Source organism: Sander lucioperca, chromosome 12 (assembly GCF_008315115.2).
Source record: "Sander lucioperca isolate FBNREF2018 chromosome 12, SLUC_FBN_1.2, whole genome shotgun sequence".
Lineage (NCBI taxonomy): Eukaryota > Metazoa > Chordata > Actinopteri > Perciformes > Percidae > Sander > Sander lucioperca.
The window spans coordinates 26,853,435-26,870,342 of record NC_050184.1 but is presented as its reverse complement, the minus strand read 5'-3'; the positions used below and the strand labels follow the sequence as shown (position 1 = coordinate 26,870,342).

At 39.1% G+C, this 16,908-nt stretch overlaps 2 protein-coding genes across 5 annotated transcripts in view; one reads left to right on the top strand and one right to left on the bottom strand.

Annotated features, from left to right (window-relative positions):
* Positions 1 to 790, bottom strand: part of LOC116062189 (MAP kinase-activated protein kinase 2-like) — a 10,023-nt gene extending 9,233 nt beyond the window's left edge. The window contains exon 1 of one of the 3 annotated variants that reach the window (XM_036008413.1): positions 227 to 790. In XM_036008413.1, the coding sequence (XP_035864306.1) occupies positions 227 to 451 (225 nt within the window). In that variant the 5' untranslated portion in view covers positions 452 to 790. The remainder of the gene's footprint in view (positions 1 to 226) is intronic. The other 2 variants (XM_031316799.2, XM_031316798.2) reach the window with 2 other exon arrangements.
* A 1,882-nt stretch (positions 791 to 2,672) lies between these two features.
* eif2d (eukaryotic translation initiation factor 2D) lies at positions 2,673 to 15,315 on the top strand. Of its 2 annotated transcripts, XR_004107884.2 has the most exons (16): positions 2,849 to 2,904; positions 4,275 to 4,465; positions 4,583 to 4,666; positions 4,762 to 4,852; positions 4,939 to 5,046; positions 5,466 to 5,734; positions 6,043 to 6,160; positions 6,238 to 6,283; positions 6,369 to 6,475; positions 6,598 to 6,753; positions 8,035 to 8,124; positions 8,669 to 8,764; positions 9,664 to 9,784; positions 11,878 to 12,052; positions 12,183 to 12,327; positions 14,915 to 15,315. XR_004107884.2 is itself a non-coding variant. In XM_031316672.2 (15 exons), the coding sequence occupies exons 1-15, from the start codon at positions 2,849 to 2,851 to the stop codon at positions 12,251 to 12,253; spliced, it is 1,779 nt and encodes a 592-aa protein (XP_031172532.1). In that variant the 5' UTR covers positions 2,673 to 2,848; the 3' UTR covers positions 12,254 to 12,966. The 2 variants fall into 2 exon arrangements, 1 of the variants encoding a protein (XP_031172532.1); XM_031316672.2 differs by lacking the exon at positions 14,915 to 15,315 and having other exon boundaries at positions 2,673 to 2,904; positions 12,183 to 12,966.
* The last annotated feature ends 1,593 nt before the right edge of the window (positions 15,316 to 16,908 follow it).

Here is a 16,908-nt window from a genome sequence, read left to right as displayed (position 1 = left end):
TATTAGCAAATAGGAAATGATAGTGGTGCAAGCTTTTAAACTCTCCAGCTATTTTGCACTAGGCCAATGGACGTTATATTTGTATTTAATATAGCCACAATAAACAGCTGTAAAAACACGAGCACAGAAGTGTGCACTCTCCCCTCAATATCATTTGACCAACGTTTATCTACTGTAATATATAGCTACATTTCAGTAAAAAGATTAAAGATAACAGTGTGTTTACCTTTAGTGCATATTTTTCTCCACTCTCTTTGTGGAATATTTCCAACACTCTGCCATTTATTCCCATCCCGAGCACCTGACTTGTTACACTGTAATCGTCTGTTATTACATTCCTTTTGATTTGAAGAGGACTGTTAAAAGGTTTCACAAAACATTGTGGGAAAGGAGCAGAGTTCAGATTAGGCTGCTGTTGGATCGGGAAAGCCGGCTGGAGCTGATTCGACATGTTAACTATCGGAAACACATGAGTGATAACCGTCCGACAGGTGCGTTTCTCGTCTTCTCACTGCAACAAGTAGCTTTCTTGTTGTAACACCTAGCGTTAGCTCATGTTGTCCCACCGCTAGTAGCCACGATAGCTAGACAGCTCACTCTTGTCCTCCACAAGCAGCGGGTGACTGTCAGGAAATCAAATTTCAACTGAGATTCTTGACAGACTGCCAGACAGTTTAACAAGTTGGCCCGGGGTTCAAGCAGTGTAATACCACTTAATAAATAAAATTACATAATCAATGGAAAAACAAATGACCAAACTTCCGGGCTGAAATGGTGGACGTTAAAGCAGCATCTCACTAACAGGGGCGTGCCTGGGAAAGGAGGGTTACAGGGGGTCCCCTAACTACCACCCAATTACCACCTCAAAATCCTCAGTTATATTTGGTTGATGGCCATTATAGAGGCAAGGCTATCAACGCAGCACATTTTTCTGAAAAATGATAGGCCTATGTACCAGTTAAGCAGAGGAAAGACTGAAACAATAATTAGGTTATTTGGTGTAACAAACAATTACTACTGTCTGACAAACAGATTATGGACAAGGCTGAATCCTCCATGCTCCTGAAGATATAATCAAGAAATAATGTTACGCGCAACACGACTGGCCACCTTGACAGCCACCGTCAGTTGACACCATTAACATTAGCGCACACCAGATGTGCCAAAGATGTGACCGAAAATCTGTCAATGCGACTAAACACAGTCACACCAGTGCACCTGACATTTAGCAGGTCTGTCTATGTGCGTGTACCTGTGTAGTGTTTTTTTTACCAACCGCATGTGTGAAACCACGTCCTGTACTCCTCCTTGAGTGACATCACAACCTCAAAACATACCTGTAATGATGCAGTGCCTGTTACATCTGTCCTTGGCCCTGAAAGGCCCTACCCAGACCTGACATCATCGGGGGAGGTATCTGCTCCACCACCTGTCTTCCATGTCCCCGGTAAATTGTCTAATCTGGACCCAACATCTTTGGCAGAGCTGGCCAAATCTAGCCTACCTAATTTGCGTGGCTCAGATATGATAAACCTGCCAACATTATGCATTGCATTTATTGCAAAGAGTGCAGCCAAAGCATGGCTGGTATTATAATAAAATGTAACACTGCTTATAATATATATAATATTCAAGACATTAATATAGCAGCAAACAACAATTTGCTATATGTAAAGATATAGTGGAGTAATGGCGTCCTAAGTCACACTCCCTCTGTGTGTGTTGTAGCCTAACACGAGCATCTCTGGTCTTTGTTTTGATAGCTGGTCTGGCCCACGCATGCATTTAAGCGCATGTGGCCGTGAAAAAACGTAGGTATTTAAAGCATTGGGGTCTGTGAGAGCTGTGCGGAGGCAATCCCAGCCCGCTGTTTTTTTCAGTATTTCAAGCACAGTCCCTTTAATTCCTGTTTAAAGTCATTTACATAATGTGTTAAGAATTACCTATGGGAACTGATAAAAAGGTAACACTTAAAATGTATTACTGCGGCGTCAAAAGGCATGGTGAAAAATTGTGAGTGCACCTAAATTATGTGCTGGTGCACCTAAATGAAAAAAGATAAACGAAAAAGTTAGTCCTGGTACAATAACCAGGATATCCTGAACCCGGGACAGAATGTGATAAATAATTTTTAAAATGTGTTTTATTTTTGGAGAGATGATACACGCTGGAAAATATATATCTAGACACTTTGATTTCCCTTAATTCTTATACTGCTGTGTGCTCGGTAGTGGTTTTTACATGCATCACATGCCACCAATGTTTATGTTTTTTTTTCTTCTTCCAATTCTTCACTGATGACTGATGGCTTGAACATTGTAGTCTCAGTGGCCCTATGTTTTGTCATTGTTAAGCAAATACAAGTAAAGTGAGGTTTTCTCAGGGGGTAATGCAAGCCAGGACTCCATCTCTATACAATGGCTAGCATTGTCATTTTAATAGAGATTTCATGAATTTCTTTGTCTCATTGTCTAAGAGACACTAATTAGTCAGGTTATTGGGCAGGTTATTGCACCTTACCAAAGTCGACCAAAGACAGGTGAAGCTGGCATCCTTTGATTAAAAATAGTTAAATATCAGTCAATCATATGCAGTCACTATCACTGTCATTCTCTCATCATACATCCATGTGCTTCATTCGGCCTGCGGAACTAACGTTCCCGTAACGTTGCCGCGGTACAGTTTCACGTCGGACTTAAATATGTGTCGGACCATCATACCCTAGGCTCATACTGTAAAGCCAATATAAGACTATTTCGCTGGTGCAGCGGCTTCGTTTGAGAGTTTGTGTGCTGATATAATGAAAACAGTTACATTATCTGAGAGAAGTTGATCATTTCCTGAAAAGATGTTTGTCAGACCGTTTCGTGTCAAATCCAACACCGCAATCAAAGGATCAGACAGGTGAGTCTCTGATAGCTGACAGCAGCATTGCACTGTCAGCTCAACTCACAGTGCTTGTCGCCATTTATTCCTATCTACAGTGTATGCCATTTTATTTATGTAGTGTAAGTGTACTCAAAAAGCTCAACTTTAAAGGTATCAGAAGGCTGCTCAGATATTGAAGACCTCACCTGCCGTTGCTGGATCACGTCAGAACTAGAGTAGTTCCTGTTTTAAGCTTTATTTTTTTAGTTGTTAGTTGTAGTTAGTTATTCTGAATCCAATATAATCTTAGGATTTTTGTTCACGTTGTAATTTAATACAAGTCAATGCCAATGATCCCTGAAATACTTTATACACATACAGTATCTCACAAAAGTGAGTACACCCCTCACATTTTAGTAAATATTTCATTATATATTTTAATGGGACAACACTGAAGAAATTACACTTTGCTACAGTGTAAAGTATTAAGTGTACAGATACAATGCATCCTGATAAAGTTCCCTTGGCCTTTGGAATTAAAATAGCCCCATTAAAATAGCCCCATATCATCACATACCCTTCACTATACCTAGAGATTGGCATGGTCGTATGTCGGTTAGCCTAATAGCTGGTTTGATTTGCATTGAGAGATGATTTTATGGAAAGTACCCCATGCCAATCTCTAGGTATGGTGAAGGGTATGTGATGATGTGGGGCTATTTTAATTCCAAAGGCCAAGGGAACTTTATCAGGATGCATAGTATCCTGGATCCATGAAATAACTGGCCTTTAAAAATAAAAATCTGCCTGCCTCTATGGGGATTTAACATAGGGGTGTACTCACTTTTGTTGCCAGCGGTTTAGACATTAATGGCTGTGTGTTGTTATTTTGAGGGGACAGCACATTTACACTGTTATACAAGCTGTACACTTAATACTTTACATTGTAGCAAAGTGTAATTTCTTCAGTGTTGTCCCATTAAAAGATATAATGAAATATTTACTAAAATGTGAGGGGTGTACTCACTTTTGTGAGATACTGTACGTATGTCAGTTACAGTCGTGCTTCTTCTTATTCAGTTTAATGTTACTAAAAACTTCTAGTTATTATATTGCTGGAAATGGCAGTGCACTGAGACAGAATATTTACCCACCAGTCTCAACACCACAACGGAAAATAGTATTTCTTTGACAAGCAGGCTGTATTAGAAAACATCTTAAGTAAGCGAAGTCTGAGAAAAGTATGGGTTATGGCATGATTATGATGTGTGTTCAGTTGAAGAGGAAAAAAATGTCTAATGAAAAGTTTTCAAGATGTTGCATCTGTAAAATATGTACAATATGTATCTGTTGCAATTACTAGTTTGACATTACCCAGTGACTGAGACTTTTGTTTTTACCTTAAGGAGAAAGCTCAAAGCTGACATATCTGCAGCCTTTCCTTCACTGTCTGCTGACGAGCTGTCTGAGCTGGTCCCCAACAAAGAGGAATTAAATGTGGTGAAGATTTATGTACATAAGGGAGATTCTGTGACACTTTATGTTCTTCACAAAAATCCACTGTTCTTTGAATTGGAGAAACGACTTTATCCCACAGGTGTTCTGTCTTCTTTATCCCACCTGGCTGTTAAGTTACATTGAAATAATTAACTGGATACAATATTTAAGCTGTAAACCCATTTTATAATATGCATTGTCATATTCTATTTTTCAGTATATGTGCTTTGGCGCTACCCTACTATCCTGCCAACATTTAGGACATGGCCTCCTGTGCTTCAAAAGTTGATTGGAGGGGCAGGTACACTTCTTTTTCTAAGATCAAGACCTGAACAGATGTTTAATATTATACATTTAGATTGAAATTAAGTAACAAAATACTGTGTTTTCCCAAAGATCTCATGCTGCCAGGTGTGGTGGCGCCTTCAAGCGGCCTCCCAGATGTGAAACAAGGCGACTGCTGTTCTGTTACATTAGTGAACAATAGGTAGGTTATGATAAAAGATTTGGAAAGACGTCTTAACATGTTCGTCACAGATTTAAGCGTGACACTGTTCTCCTGGTTGATTGCAGAGCTCCTGTTGCAGTTGGCACTGCTGCAGTGTCCAGAGACGAGATGCATAGTTTGGGTATGAAAGGGAGAGGAGTGTGTGTTCTCCACGCGTACATGGATAATCTCTGGTGAGTAGCTTCCATTTTCCTGCAGATTTCAATAATTCATTTTTGTGAACATTTTTGTTAAAAGGGATAGTTTGACCTCTTCTTGCAGAGCATTAGGTGAGAAGATTGAAACCGCTCTCATGTCTAAGAGTGGAATAAATCCATTTTCACTCTCAGCAAGAAAGCTAAAAAGTAATTTTTCCAATTTGTTGAACTATTCCTTTTAATATTGAGATCACAGTATTGATCGAATTCATCCACCCATTTTTTTCCCCTTTAATTAGTATTATGCTCAATAACCCTCTAAAAAGAAATTTTCTCATGCAGAGCTGGTACTTTGAAAGTTTTCACTGTTTAATTGTACCCAAAATTCTGATTACATTTTCAGGATTAACCATGCAGCTCTACAGTTGAGTAAACTTTGCACGTGTTTTTTTTAGGGCTTTTGGAGACAAGTCAGGTCCTCCTCCTTTACCGGATGCAGAGAGTGAAGGACAAGGGGTGAATGGAGAGGAATATGAGGTCGATGACATGGAGGAGGAGGAGGCTGAGAAGTGTGTGGAGGAGGAGCAGAGTCCCTGTCAAACAGTCACAGATCAAGCCTGCTCTGGTATTGAGGAGCTGAGTCTGACTGAGCAGGAGGAAGAGAAAGGTGATAAGGGCAATGAGGAAGAGGAGGGGAACCAGGATGACCAGAAAATGCCACAAGGTACCAGACTTAGTCACGCCTCCCACCATTTTTGTTAAAAAGGAACTCTTTTAAAATATTAAAGTACTAACCACCACACTTCTTTTAATAAGACTCAAAAGTACCATTATCCCAGATTCAAATCAAATTGACACATGTACTTCTTAATGATTGCAGGGCAGGCTTGAGGGCTCGCCAAGTTAATTTAGTGACCATATGGTTGTGTTTTGTAGATACAAGTAGAGAATAACATTTTCTAATGTGCCAAAATGGGAGCCTGTTTAGAGGGAAAAGGATGTGACCCGGGTCATCATACCCTGATTTCACAGAGCTAATGGACGCCTTGCTGTTGCAGTGTTTTCTCCATGCTCTCAAGAGCAAAGTGAAGAAGACAGATCTCCCCCTGCTGACCAGTACATTTCTCCGCAATCACATGTTCGCCTGCTGGTAAAGTACTGTTCATCTTTTAAGACTTGTTGAGGAAGAATTACATTTAGTTCTGAAAACATCTTGTATTATTTCAGCCCAAGTGGAAAGCAACTTGATATCAAGAAATCCAGCTATAAAAAGGTATTTTAGATGTCCATTTTACACACGTAAGTAAACTATCTTATAACCCCGTCTGTAGGCATTTATTCAATGTTTCTTCCAACAGCTGTCCAAGTTTCTACAGGCCATGCAGAAGCAGCACAACCTTGTGCGAGTGAAAGAACTGACCAAGGGTGTGGAAAGCATTGTGGAGGTGGACTGGAAAAATCCAGAGTGAGCCAAGCCCTTCCTCAACTTAAAGAAATTCTTGGTTGAGATTCAAACTCACAGCCTGCCCACATTTTAAAACTGACTAGCCCTTTGTTTTTCCATTTTATTACATTAACACTTTATAGACTGCGTTCCATCAAAGTTCCCGAGGAGACAGATGTTGAAGCAACTCCGGTGCAGGATGGAGGGGAAGGAGAACCTCTGTACCATCCCCCTGAGATCACAACTCTGTACTCTGTGTCAGCTCGACTGGAGCCTCTCTTTCTAGATGCAAAGAAGAGGTGTGTCTGTGTTTTTTTAACCCCGACTCTTGTTGCATCCACATTTTTTGCATGGTTCAGACAGCAGGGGGACATAGCAGGGAGAGTTCAAGCTTGTGTATCAACAAGCATCCATTAGTCTCATGTTTACTTGCTTGCAACACTGAATCCTTACTAACTCCAGGAGGGTTGTTCTGTAAATGATCTCAACCTCTGACCTCCCTGCGTGGTCAGATAAGATAAGACAGTTTTCTCATGACACAGGTCCGACAACTATTAATCTTAGGCCATGTCTAAAATCACTCCCTTGTTCACCTATTTACTACTCTAATATAATAAATGGTCGGTTGCATTGTGGGAATGGTATCAGAAAGTAGTGTACATGTCATGGACACTATTGTTTTGTTCTTTAGGGCTTATTTTCACAGCAGGCATTTTGACTCGTCATAGTAGAAAAAGCACAAACGTAACATTAACAATGTCAGTGTCCCAGTAGGCTGTGACAGTGAGCCAGCATGCAAAATACCAGGACCCTCAAACTGAAGCAGCTAAATGCATTCAAGCTATTATTAATTTAATTTTTTACACCTGTGGTTTTCCTACTGTGACATGTCAAGATGTCTTTAATGAAAACATGCCTATGTGGAAATGTTTGAGGCCACAATATAGTGTATACATTTCACACTAAGAAAATGCAATATACAATTATATAGTTATAAGAGGTCATTTTTGTCACTGGTTAATTTTCCAATCAATACATCTATAGCTGTGTCGTACATACCTGCCTTACTAAACACAGTTAGGCTGCTAATTTCCTATTATATACTCTACCCCCCTTTACAGCCAAGTAGCAGACATCTAGTTGATTTAAATGAAACATAATATATTTGCATATTCATATGTTCTGGATTTTTAAACAAGGGAGAAGGTGTATATGTAATATTAAGAATTTTTAATTGGGTAATTAAAGTGTTATTCCAAGCAAAGTGTTTTATATGTCTTAAAACAATGTCTGGAAAGGACCTTTTTTAAATAGCTATGTTTATCTTTTGGGCTGTTTAGTACTGGATGTATTTTCTTGTTTAGTTTTACAGGTACTAGTCCCAATAGAAATAAATATTAAATACATAAAATAAATGAATACAAAAGTGTGTTTTTGCCAACTCTATGTCTTTGTTTTTAAATTGATGTAAAATTCTCTTTAAAGGTCTTTAAAAACTATGTAAGCTGAAGACACATTGGTACATTTCTCACACATGCACATTTATTATTGTACTTATGTGTGCTTAAATGCCCCTACAGGAAAGGAACAATACTGCAGCCTGCTGAAGTGAGACATATTGTCACAGAGTATGTGAAGAAGAATGAACTGGTGGATGAAAATAATAAGAAGTAAGTAGATGCTTAAAATCTACAGATATCAGAACATATTGTCATTGTTACCACCACCAATAAAGTTTAGCAAAGGTTTGTCTGTGAAGGTATCTCAAGAATATATTAATGGATTAATGGAATAATACGACATGTGAGTTAAAACCAGTAAAATAAGTTAAATTAAATAATAATTAAGACCGGCAAACCAGACTACTGAAAGGCACAGCTTAAAAGACAGGAGAAAGAACCTCTTTAATCAAACAACACTGAAGGCAAGCTCAGCCACTGAACCTATACAGAGCTGACCCCAGACCATGTGATATTGTTATAATTGACTAAAATGCTAAAAATGTGACTCTGAAACAGACATCTCATGTTCCCTTTTAAGTCATGACAATCAGGCATCTCCTGATGTGAAACTAATTGAAAATGAGCGATGGGAAAAACTAAATAACATCTGCCATGCAACTGGCATAGCATAATACGGCAGCATGTTTCCTATTGACTGCCATTCGTCCACTGTATAATGTGTTTTTTTCAATACTTTTCTGCCCTCTAACAGTTACGTGACCATAAACCCTACTCTGTGTGACTGCTTGCTGGATAAATCAGAGTACCAGGAGGTCGAGTCTCTCAAGTGGGATGACCTCTTTAGCAGGTAAAGACTTATTTTGTTTTCTTATTTGTTTTTTTTAAAGGACCATGTGCAGTATCAAATATAAATGTTGTCGTACCAGATTTGGCACTGATGCACTTCTTTAGCAAGAGTACATACAGTATATACTTTGGAATTTTATAGATTAACAATTGATAAAAAAAATAGATGAAGTGATCATGAAAATTATCATTAGTTGCAACATCCTTTATACCAACATGTGATATACTGTACTGTGGGCAGGGGGAGACAGTCAGCATCATCATTACAGGATGGACGCAGGATGAAATAATTATCCTAATGCAAATCTGTAATCCAAATGTGATCTGTATACAACAACAATACAGCTGCTTTGAAGTCTTCCACTCACATCTGCTTTGTAACCACTGCTATAAATGCACGATTTTTAAGAACCAAAGACAGCCCATAACATTTTTAGTTGCTTTTGCCTTAAGGGAAATCCACTTTGCTTAATGTTGAGGCAGACTTTAATTAGAAAATGGTTTTGCTGGGAGTAATCATAATCTCAGGGGGAGTTTGTGGTTCTGGTTTGTGGTTCTGGGCTTCCTCGCATTGCTTTTTCAACCCATGGAAGTTATTAGAATTACAGGCATTTTTATCTATTTGAATATTTAATGGTGAGTTCATGAAATAAGGATTAGCATTGACCACCTTAGGTGTTTCTTTTTAATTTGATGGATTCCCAGTGCAAACCTTCACATTTGCTATCTATGTGAAAGTAAATGAACAAAGTATTAAAAAAAAACGGCTTACGTGGACATGGAGTTTTTGGTGATCATATGCTCTACATTACAACCTAATTCAACAGTATCACTGCCAGTCCCCATTTCTCTATCTTCCCATTTTGGTGTAGGTTAAACAATGCCACCTCATTTTCACAGGACATTGGAAAGAATGCAGGAGTGCTATCAAGTTGTGTTCCCCGGACAAGCACCCATAAAGAAGAAGGGCCACATTGAGCCCATAGACATCTCTGTGGCTTCTCGAGGCTCCAATAAGAAGGTGACCGCTTTTACTACACTCTCTTAAATTGCCAGCTGTAGATCAGCAGGGAGTTTTTTAAAATGGTTTCTACCAATAGTGAGATACAGTATGTGAGTTTAACAAGAGTCTGGGGTCATGCATAGTGGTGCTTTGAGCTAAATGCTAACTTTAGCATAGTCACAATGACAATGCTAACCCATGCTGGTGTTTAGCAGATATAAGATTACCATCTTCACAATCTCACTTAAGTGTATCAGCATGCTAACGTTTGCTAATTAGAACTGAACACAAAGTACAACTGAGGCAAAAGGGGATGTCAGTTTTTTTTTTTTTTTGTGATCAACAATTTTTTATTAGAAAAGATTGAAATGTTACATTTACAGTCACATTTACTTTGAACATACACAGCACAAACTACAGTATGACTCAATACATAGCTCATTAGAGATAAAAGCGAGATGGTGAAGGAGATGAAAGATAGCAGTTACAATGTCAAAATTAGCTAGTAATTTTGGTGTGTGTGTGTTTTATTTGTGTGTCTGTGACAACAGTCGGTTACTGTCTGTGCCACTGTACGCCTGTCGTGAACCATTGTCCGCCCCATACATACATTTAAACTGGCACAGTACTGTTTTTATGATTGAAATGACATTTAAATTACATTGGATATGTAATGAAGCTTTCTTGAAGAAAAAAATAAGACCGCTAAGTACATTAAACTATAATAGTATATAAACCGTATGCTGTTAAAACACATACATTGGTGAGGGACAAGTACCAAAAACAGGGAGAAGTTATTTGGTTAAAGATCTTGCCGCTAAAGATAATCATGTGCATCATCATACATCAATTTCAGAGATGGTGTACAGGTGTACTATATAATAACGGGGCCCTAATTACCATTTTGGACAAAGCAGTGAAATTGCGTGCAGGTTTATAAATATAAAAAACAAAACAAAAACTAACAATATTACTTCCCAAATCCCCACCTACACATTTCTCGCAGGACTGTCATTTTTACAAATTAGTTTTTCCTCAAACTGTTGTTAACTGGTAAACCTATTTTATGAAAAATTAGTCCCAATTTAGAATTAAATCATGTTCAGGAATAAAGATAGTTTAACAACACATTTCTCTTGATGTTTTGTAAAAAATTCTCCAGGTTTGTGGTCTTTTACCAGCCATAAGGATGAAAAAGCAGTTTACACCAGAACACATCATCGCTGAACTAGACAGAATAAGTGACAACCTTCACACATCCCTAGTGGGCCAGATAACCCAAATAATATGGCATGTAAGACACTCAACCCAAGATGTGTATTCAGCATTAATTAAACACACAAAAAAACACTTTCAGTCATTATCGTCAAACTTGATCTTCTTTCCCTGGAAATCCAGGATTTGTCCTTGCTGCTCCTTCCTTTTCTTACTGGCCTCCCAGGATGGATGCAGTGCCTGCTGTGGTGCCTGATGGGAAAAGACACCCCCACCCCTGCGATCATTTTGCCTTGCACCGTCACCTCTGCCTCGCCCCCTCCCTCTGCCGACAGAGGGAAAGCCCTTCTCTGACGACCCAGGATGTCGGCCCTCGGGGCGGGGCTTGCTGTACTTTGACTCTGAATTTCTTTCTGCTCCTTTCTCTTGCTTTTGGAACTTGGATTGTTTACTCAAATCTCTATTTTGACCACTCCCACCCCTTGGTGTCCCTCGGCCCCTAAATCTATCTCCACCTCTCCCTCTGCCTGCACCTCTGCCCCCACCAGGTTTAGAGAGGGATGAACAGAAAACAGACTGAAGCGAGGTCGCTTTGGACTTCAGCCGGGACTCCAGCTCATCAAGTTCACTCTGGACCTGGTCTGACCTTTTCACTTCTCGCCCCTTGTCGGCCTTCTCCTCCTCTACACTTTTCTGCTTCTTCTTCTTCTTGTATTTGCTCACTTTCCCAACTGGCACAGTACCATTCCCGGTCATGGCCGATGAAGCTGAAAATCGTCCGATTCTGGTTGCCTATCCATCAGTGTATTTCTAGCATCTTGTTACATATTGTAGTCGACATAAGCGGTAAGCTAATATTGATTTATTGTTCAATTGTTTCCATATGCTACCTGTAGGTGACTCTAGTAAAGAACCTGGAAGTATACGGTTTGGATCCTGCAGTCGTTGCCACTGCTTTGCAGCGTAGAGTCCAGGCCAGCTCTGTCTTACAGCCCATCCCTGGGTCCAAGGACAAAGTGCTGGTCCAGATCCAAGGCAATCAGATTCATCAAGTTGGCAATTTGCTACAAGGTTTGGAAGAAATATCTAAAGAAATTTGTAAAAACTGTCTCTTGTCTTACAATTTCTCTTAACAGTTTCTCTCAATTGCTTTATTTGTACAAATACATTCAGTTTGTCTAATCCTTATTTTCAATTTCAGGTCATTATCAAATTCCTCGCAAGTACATCCAAGGACTAGACAAAGCTCCAAAAGGGGGAAAGAAGAAGTAACATTTCAACCTGCTAAACCAACCATTTACTGTCTTTAAAGCTGCTTTACTGTCGGCCATTCATAATAAATACAGGTGATTTACTGTCCTCTTCTAAAGGTTGATGAATGTCGCAATTTTGTTGTGTTCTTTTGTACTGATTCAGCTCTCAGAGATATTAGTAAGTTATTGATAGGATCATTTAAAAACAAGACCAGTATTGTTTTACCTAATTCCTGATGGTGAAAAGAGCTTTTGGAAAAAACTAGGGCTGCCCCCTGAAAGTTGAAGATTGGAATCATCAGTCGGAGACCCCTCAGTCGACTGAGGTTCTTCAAGTCGAGCAGTCAGGGGGTTTTTTTCAGTCAGTTTTGTCAGTGTGCAGTGTACTTCTGGGGTATTTCAGTCCCCAGAAGAAACTGCAGAGTGAGCACTTCTCGCTTTCAGAGTAAGTCTGTGTGAGATGAATGCAGCTGCCCAGAGGAAGAGAGGCCTTGTCCGGTCAGACTCTGAGTTAATGTTACCTTCTGTCTTTTGCTTAGAAGTGGTACCTTTACAGCTCACAGCAACTTGTCACGATATACTCTCTGGCTTTTCCGATCCGTTGTTAGTAATTAGCTTGCATTAGCTCGGAGGGTGCTCTTGACTTGTTTACAATTTTATGTGAACGTCACTGTCACCCTGTTCAAAAATCTGGCAGTTCAATAACACTGTGCTTGATAGTCTAAATGAAGAGAAAAGGATAGTTAGGGCCCGAGCGCCGACAGCGGCGAAGGTCCTATTGAAACTTAAGGAATTATTATTCCTTCTTTCTTCCGGCAAATTAATCGTCTTTTTGAGGTGCTTAACATACTCAAAAACTCACCAAAATTGGCGGTCGCGTCAAGCCTGGTGAAAATTTACTTTTTTAAAGGTTTCGGGAAGAGGCGCACAAAAATGGCTCGCTGGCGCCCCCTACAAAATTGTTAAAATTGAGCCCTTGCAGTACATTTCATGTAGACTAACAAAACGTGGTACACATATGTAGCATGTCAAGCCGGACAAAAAAGCTCATTGGAGCCATACCCTTAATGCAACAGGAAGTCTGCCATTTTGAATTGAAAGTTCGAAATTAGTGTGATTTTGGCCATTTCAACATGTCATACTTTAACAAACTTCTACTAGAGATTTCATCCGATCGACTTCAAATTTGGTCTGTACCATCTTAAGACATTAAAGATGAAAAGTTATTAAAAGAAAAACTTTTTCTCATGGGACCTGGCTGTGGTGGGGCGGCCATTTTGTGTGTTTCGCCAACGAAACAGGAAGTGGGTGTAACTTGAGTGTACGTTGCCCAATCAGCTCAAAGATTGTCCAACATAGATAGATAGAAGAGTCCAACCCTGAGGACATATAGAGGCCAATATTTACTCAAAGTCATAGCGCCCCCTAGTGGCAACAGGAAGTAGACCTAAAAGTCAAGGTGCTATACTTTAACAAACTACTCTGAGAGATTTCATCCGATCGACTTCAACTTTGGTGTTTGTTATCTCAAGACCTCAACAATGAAAAGTTATTAAAAGTAAAACTTTTCGTCCAACGGTGTGGGCATGGCGGCCATTTTGAGCGTTTATCAATGAACGAAGAAGTTGTTGTAACTTTAGTGTACATTGTCATATCTGCCCGAAATGTCTTACGATTGACAAGGGTCCAGGCCTGAGGACAACTATAGGCAAAAATTGACTTTTGGTCATAGCACACCCTGCTGGCAACAGGAAATCAGCCTTATATGACAAACCTCATCCGATTTACATGAAACTTATGTGTGGTCTACATGTGATACTGAGCCGGCCCCTATATTTTAACAATGCCCATGTACTCAGGCCACGCCCCATTTTATGACTTTTGAACCGTTTAAGGTAGACTCTTGTGAGGTATCATTGAACTCAGTAGAGAGTTCCTTTGTCATTGGTCATGGTTTTGCCTGCCTCCTATGCTTAAGCCACGCCCCCTTTCATAACTTATGATCCGTTTGACGTAGACTGTTGTGTGAGGTATCATTGAACTCAGCAGAGAGTTCCTTTTTCATTGGTGACAGTTTGCGATGTCCGACGGTCGCGCAAATACACAGCCGCATGGAGCGGTGTCCGCCAGTAACCCCAACGCGCAAGGAGGTGCGAGGGCCCGTCCAACGCTGCTTGCAGCTTAAATTGAATATTATTATTGAACAGCCAAATCCGATTTGACTGACAAAATTCTGAGTTGGGTACAACCCTAGAGAAAACTCTCTAGGGTTTAGACGTGTAAAACCATCAGATTAAACATTCAGTGAAACAGATCAAATGTGTATACCTAGTTTAATGCTGTGTCAAAAACAACTTTTTTCAATTAATTTGACATAATTTCTCCAGTGTTAGGTTGATGTTTTCAAAATATTTGCCACATTTTTAAAAGGAAATAACTAATTTTTAAGAACCTTAATCTATTTTAAAACCATATGGTGCTTTCTTAAATATGTGTTGCCTGTTGATGTGACTGTATTTAGGCTTCAGCTTTTAACATTTTGTTGAATGTTGTTTGTGGATTAAATGGTTTCTATTCTATATATATATATATATATATATATATATATATATATATATATATATGCATACACATGTTCTGACAATGTTGACAATTTTTTGACATTTTATGCCATTTTTAGAAAGCCAGCAGTGGAGAGATGACAGGAAATGAGTGAAAGACGAGGAATGACATGTAGAAGGTCCCCAGCTGGACGCTGCGGGGGCATTGTTGCAGGTCTGAGCTTTAACTCCAGGGTCAGTAGGGCACCTCCATACAGCAGTTCTTAACTTGTATTTCCACGTTTGCACCCGGAAGCTCCACTGGAACAGATGAGGAGGAAGGTCAGGGCAAGGGTCTCTCTTCCCCCCCGCCCCTTTTAGCTCATGTTAGTCGCTGTAGATTGTAATTAAAGTAGATACCTTAAAGTCCACATAAATGGTTCTCATTCAACACATTAACAAGTATATTTCAAGATATGTAGTTTTTGTTTCTTCAAAACACTGCAGTAAACAAAGAAACATGGATACAATAGAAAATAAACCTGTTATTTTTTGCTGTGTTTCTTAAAATTCAAGACACCAACATTTCACATCACCACAACCAAGATCTTTTTAATATTACCCCTGTGGTAAATTCCGTCAATCTCCTAACAAATTGTGCCATTATTTTTCACTTGATTTTGGTTGTTGTCAGGGTTTTATGTTGTTTTTTTTTTTTGCTTTAACTGACGCTGTGTGCAATTATACAGCCTCAGTTATGTTGAGGTCAGGTCTCTGTGGTGACCAATCTAGTGTTCCATCTGCACATTTGCTTTCTAAGTCTATATCACGTTCGTGGTGTTTTTGACGATGTTGTCGTGGTTCAAGATGGAATTTGCGGCAATTGTTTCCCCGGATGCAATCAAGATTTAATTATAGTTCTTTTCTCGATGGAAAAGATGTTTTTGCTCTTTTCCCAACTGCCTTCGGCAAGAGTTTAATGGCAGGTGATTTGTGTATTTTGAAAGTGCCTGGCTTTACCAAACAGTTTCCAATGACAGCTTATCAGATGGTTGTGAGATCTGGCGCGTCAGATTACGGGTGTATGCAGCCTGAAAGGAATACCTGCAGATACTACTTAGGGTTCGGCTCCTAAAAAAATCTCCTAAAAAGACGCTAGAATTAACCAGACAGTAGCGCACAGTGTAGTAAAGATGGAATTAAGTATCCAGTATATCCACAGAAGGCTTTCGACTGGCATGATTTGTAATACCAACTCAAATTTGGACTTTGCTCCATTAAACATTCTGCCAATAAAATGATGGCTGAATTCCATTTAGCTGCTTCAGATTCAGGGTCCTTATATTGCTCATACTGGCTCACTGTCACACGGTCATGACTTACAGGGACACTTGTTAATGTTAACATGTGTGCTTTTCCTACTATGACAAATCAAAATGTCCCCAGTGAAAAAGGCGTATTGCCACAGAAGACAACCATGTACTTGTTACATGCTAGCACAAGCACCCCTATTTTAAATAATCAAAACTTGAATAAGGAATTAATAATAATAGCTGGAGTGCATTCTGGGAACCATACCGGCATTCTTGCTTTGTAGTTTCTTAAAACATACCCACAATGATTTTTGGGGGGAAATACAATATATTCGTGTTACATTTTATTGTTTTAATGTCTAAATGTACTTATTTCAATGATATTGAGAGTAAACAAACACTTACTTCCTAGATATAAAATGCTTTCAGCACAATTTTCTCAGATGTCTTAGGACTAATTTACAGTACTGCAGGGGAAAGTAGCACAATACAGTATTGTACCTATTCTAGCTTAGGTAATATTTTTGTATTTTACAAATTTCTCTGAGTAATTCAGGGTATTATTATATAACTATTGATTGGCACAAATTGTTGTTTGAGGATTTTTAGACAATGGGCCTTGGTTAGTGCTGTCTTTGGAGAAATGGTATGTTTTCGTGAAAAAAAATTAGAAATGGAAAATAAAGTTTTGTAAAAATGTTGTTTTATTGACCAGTGTTGATTTGGAGTATTGACTATATATGATAGTGAGTCCTTTATTGCAGTCCTGAGGTAAATAGTCAAAAAAAGAATAAGAAAAAGATATGCGGTATATCATATAT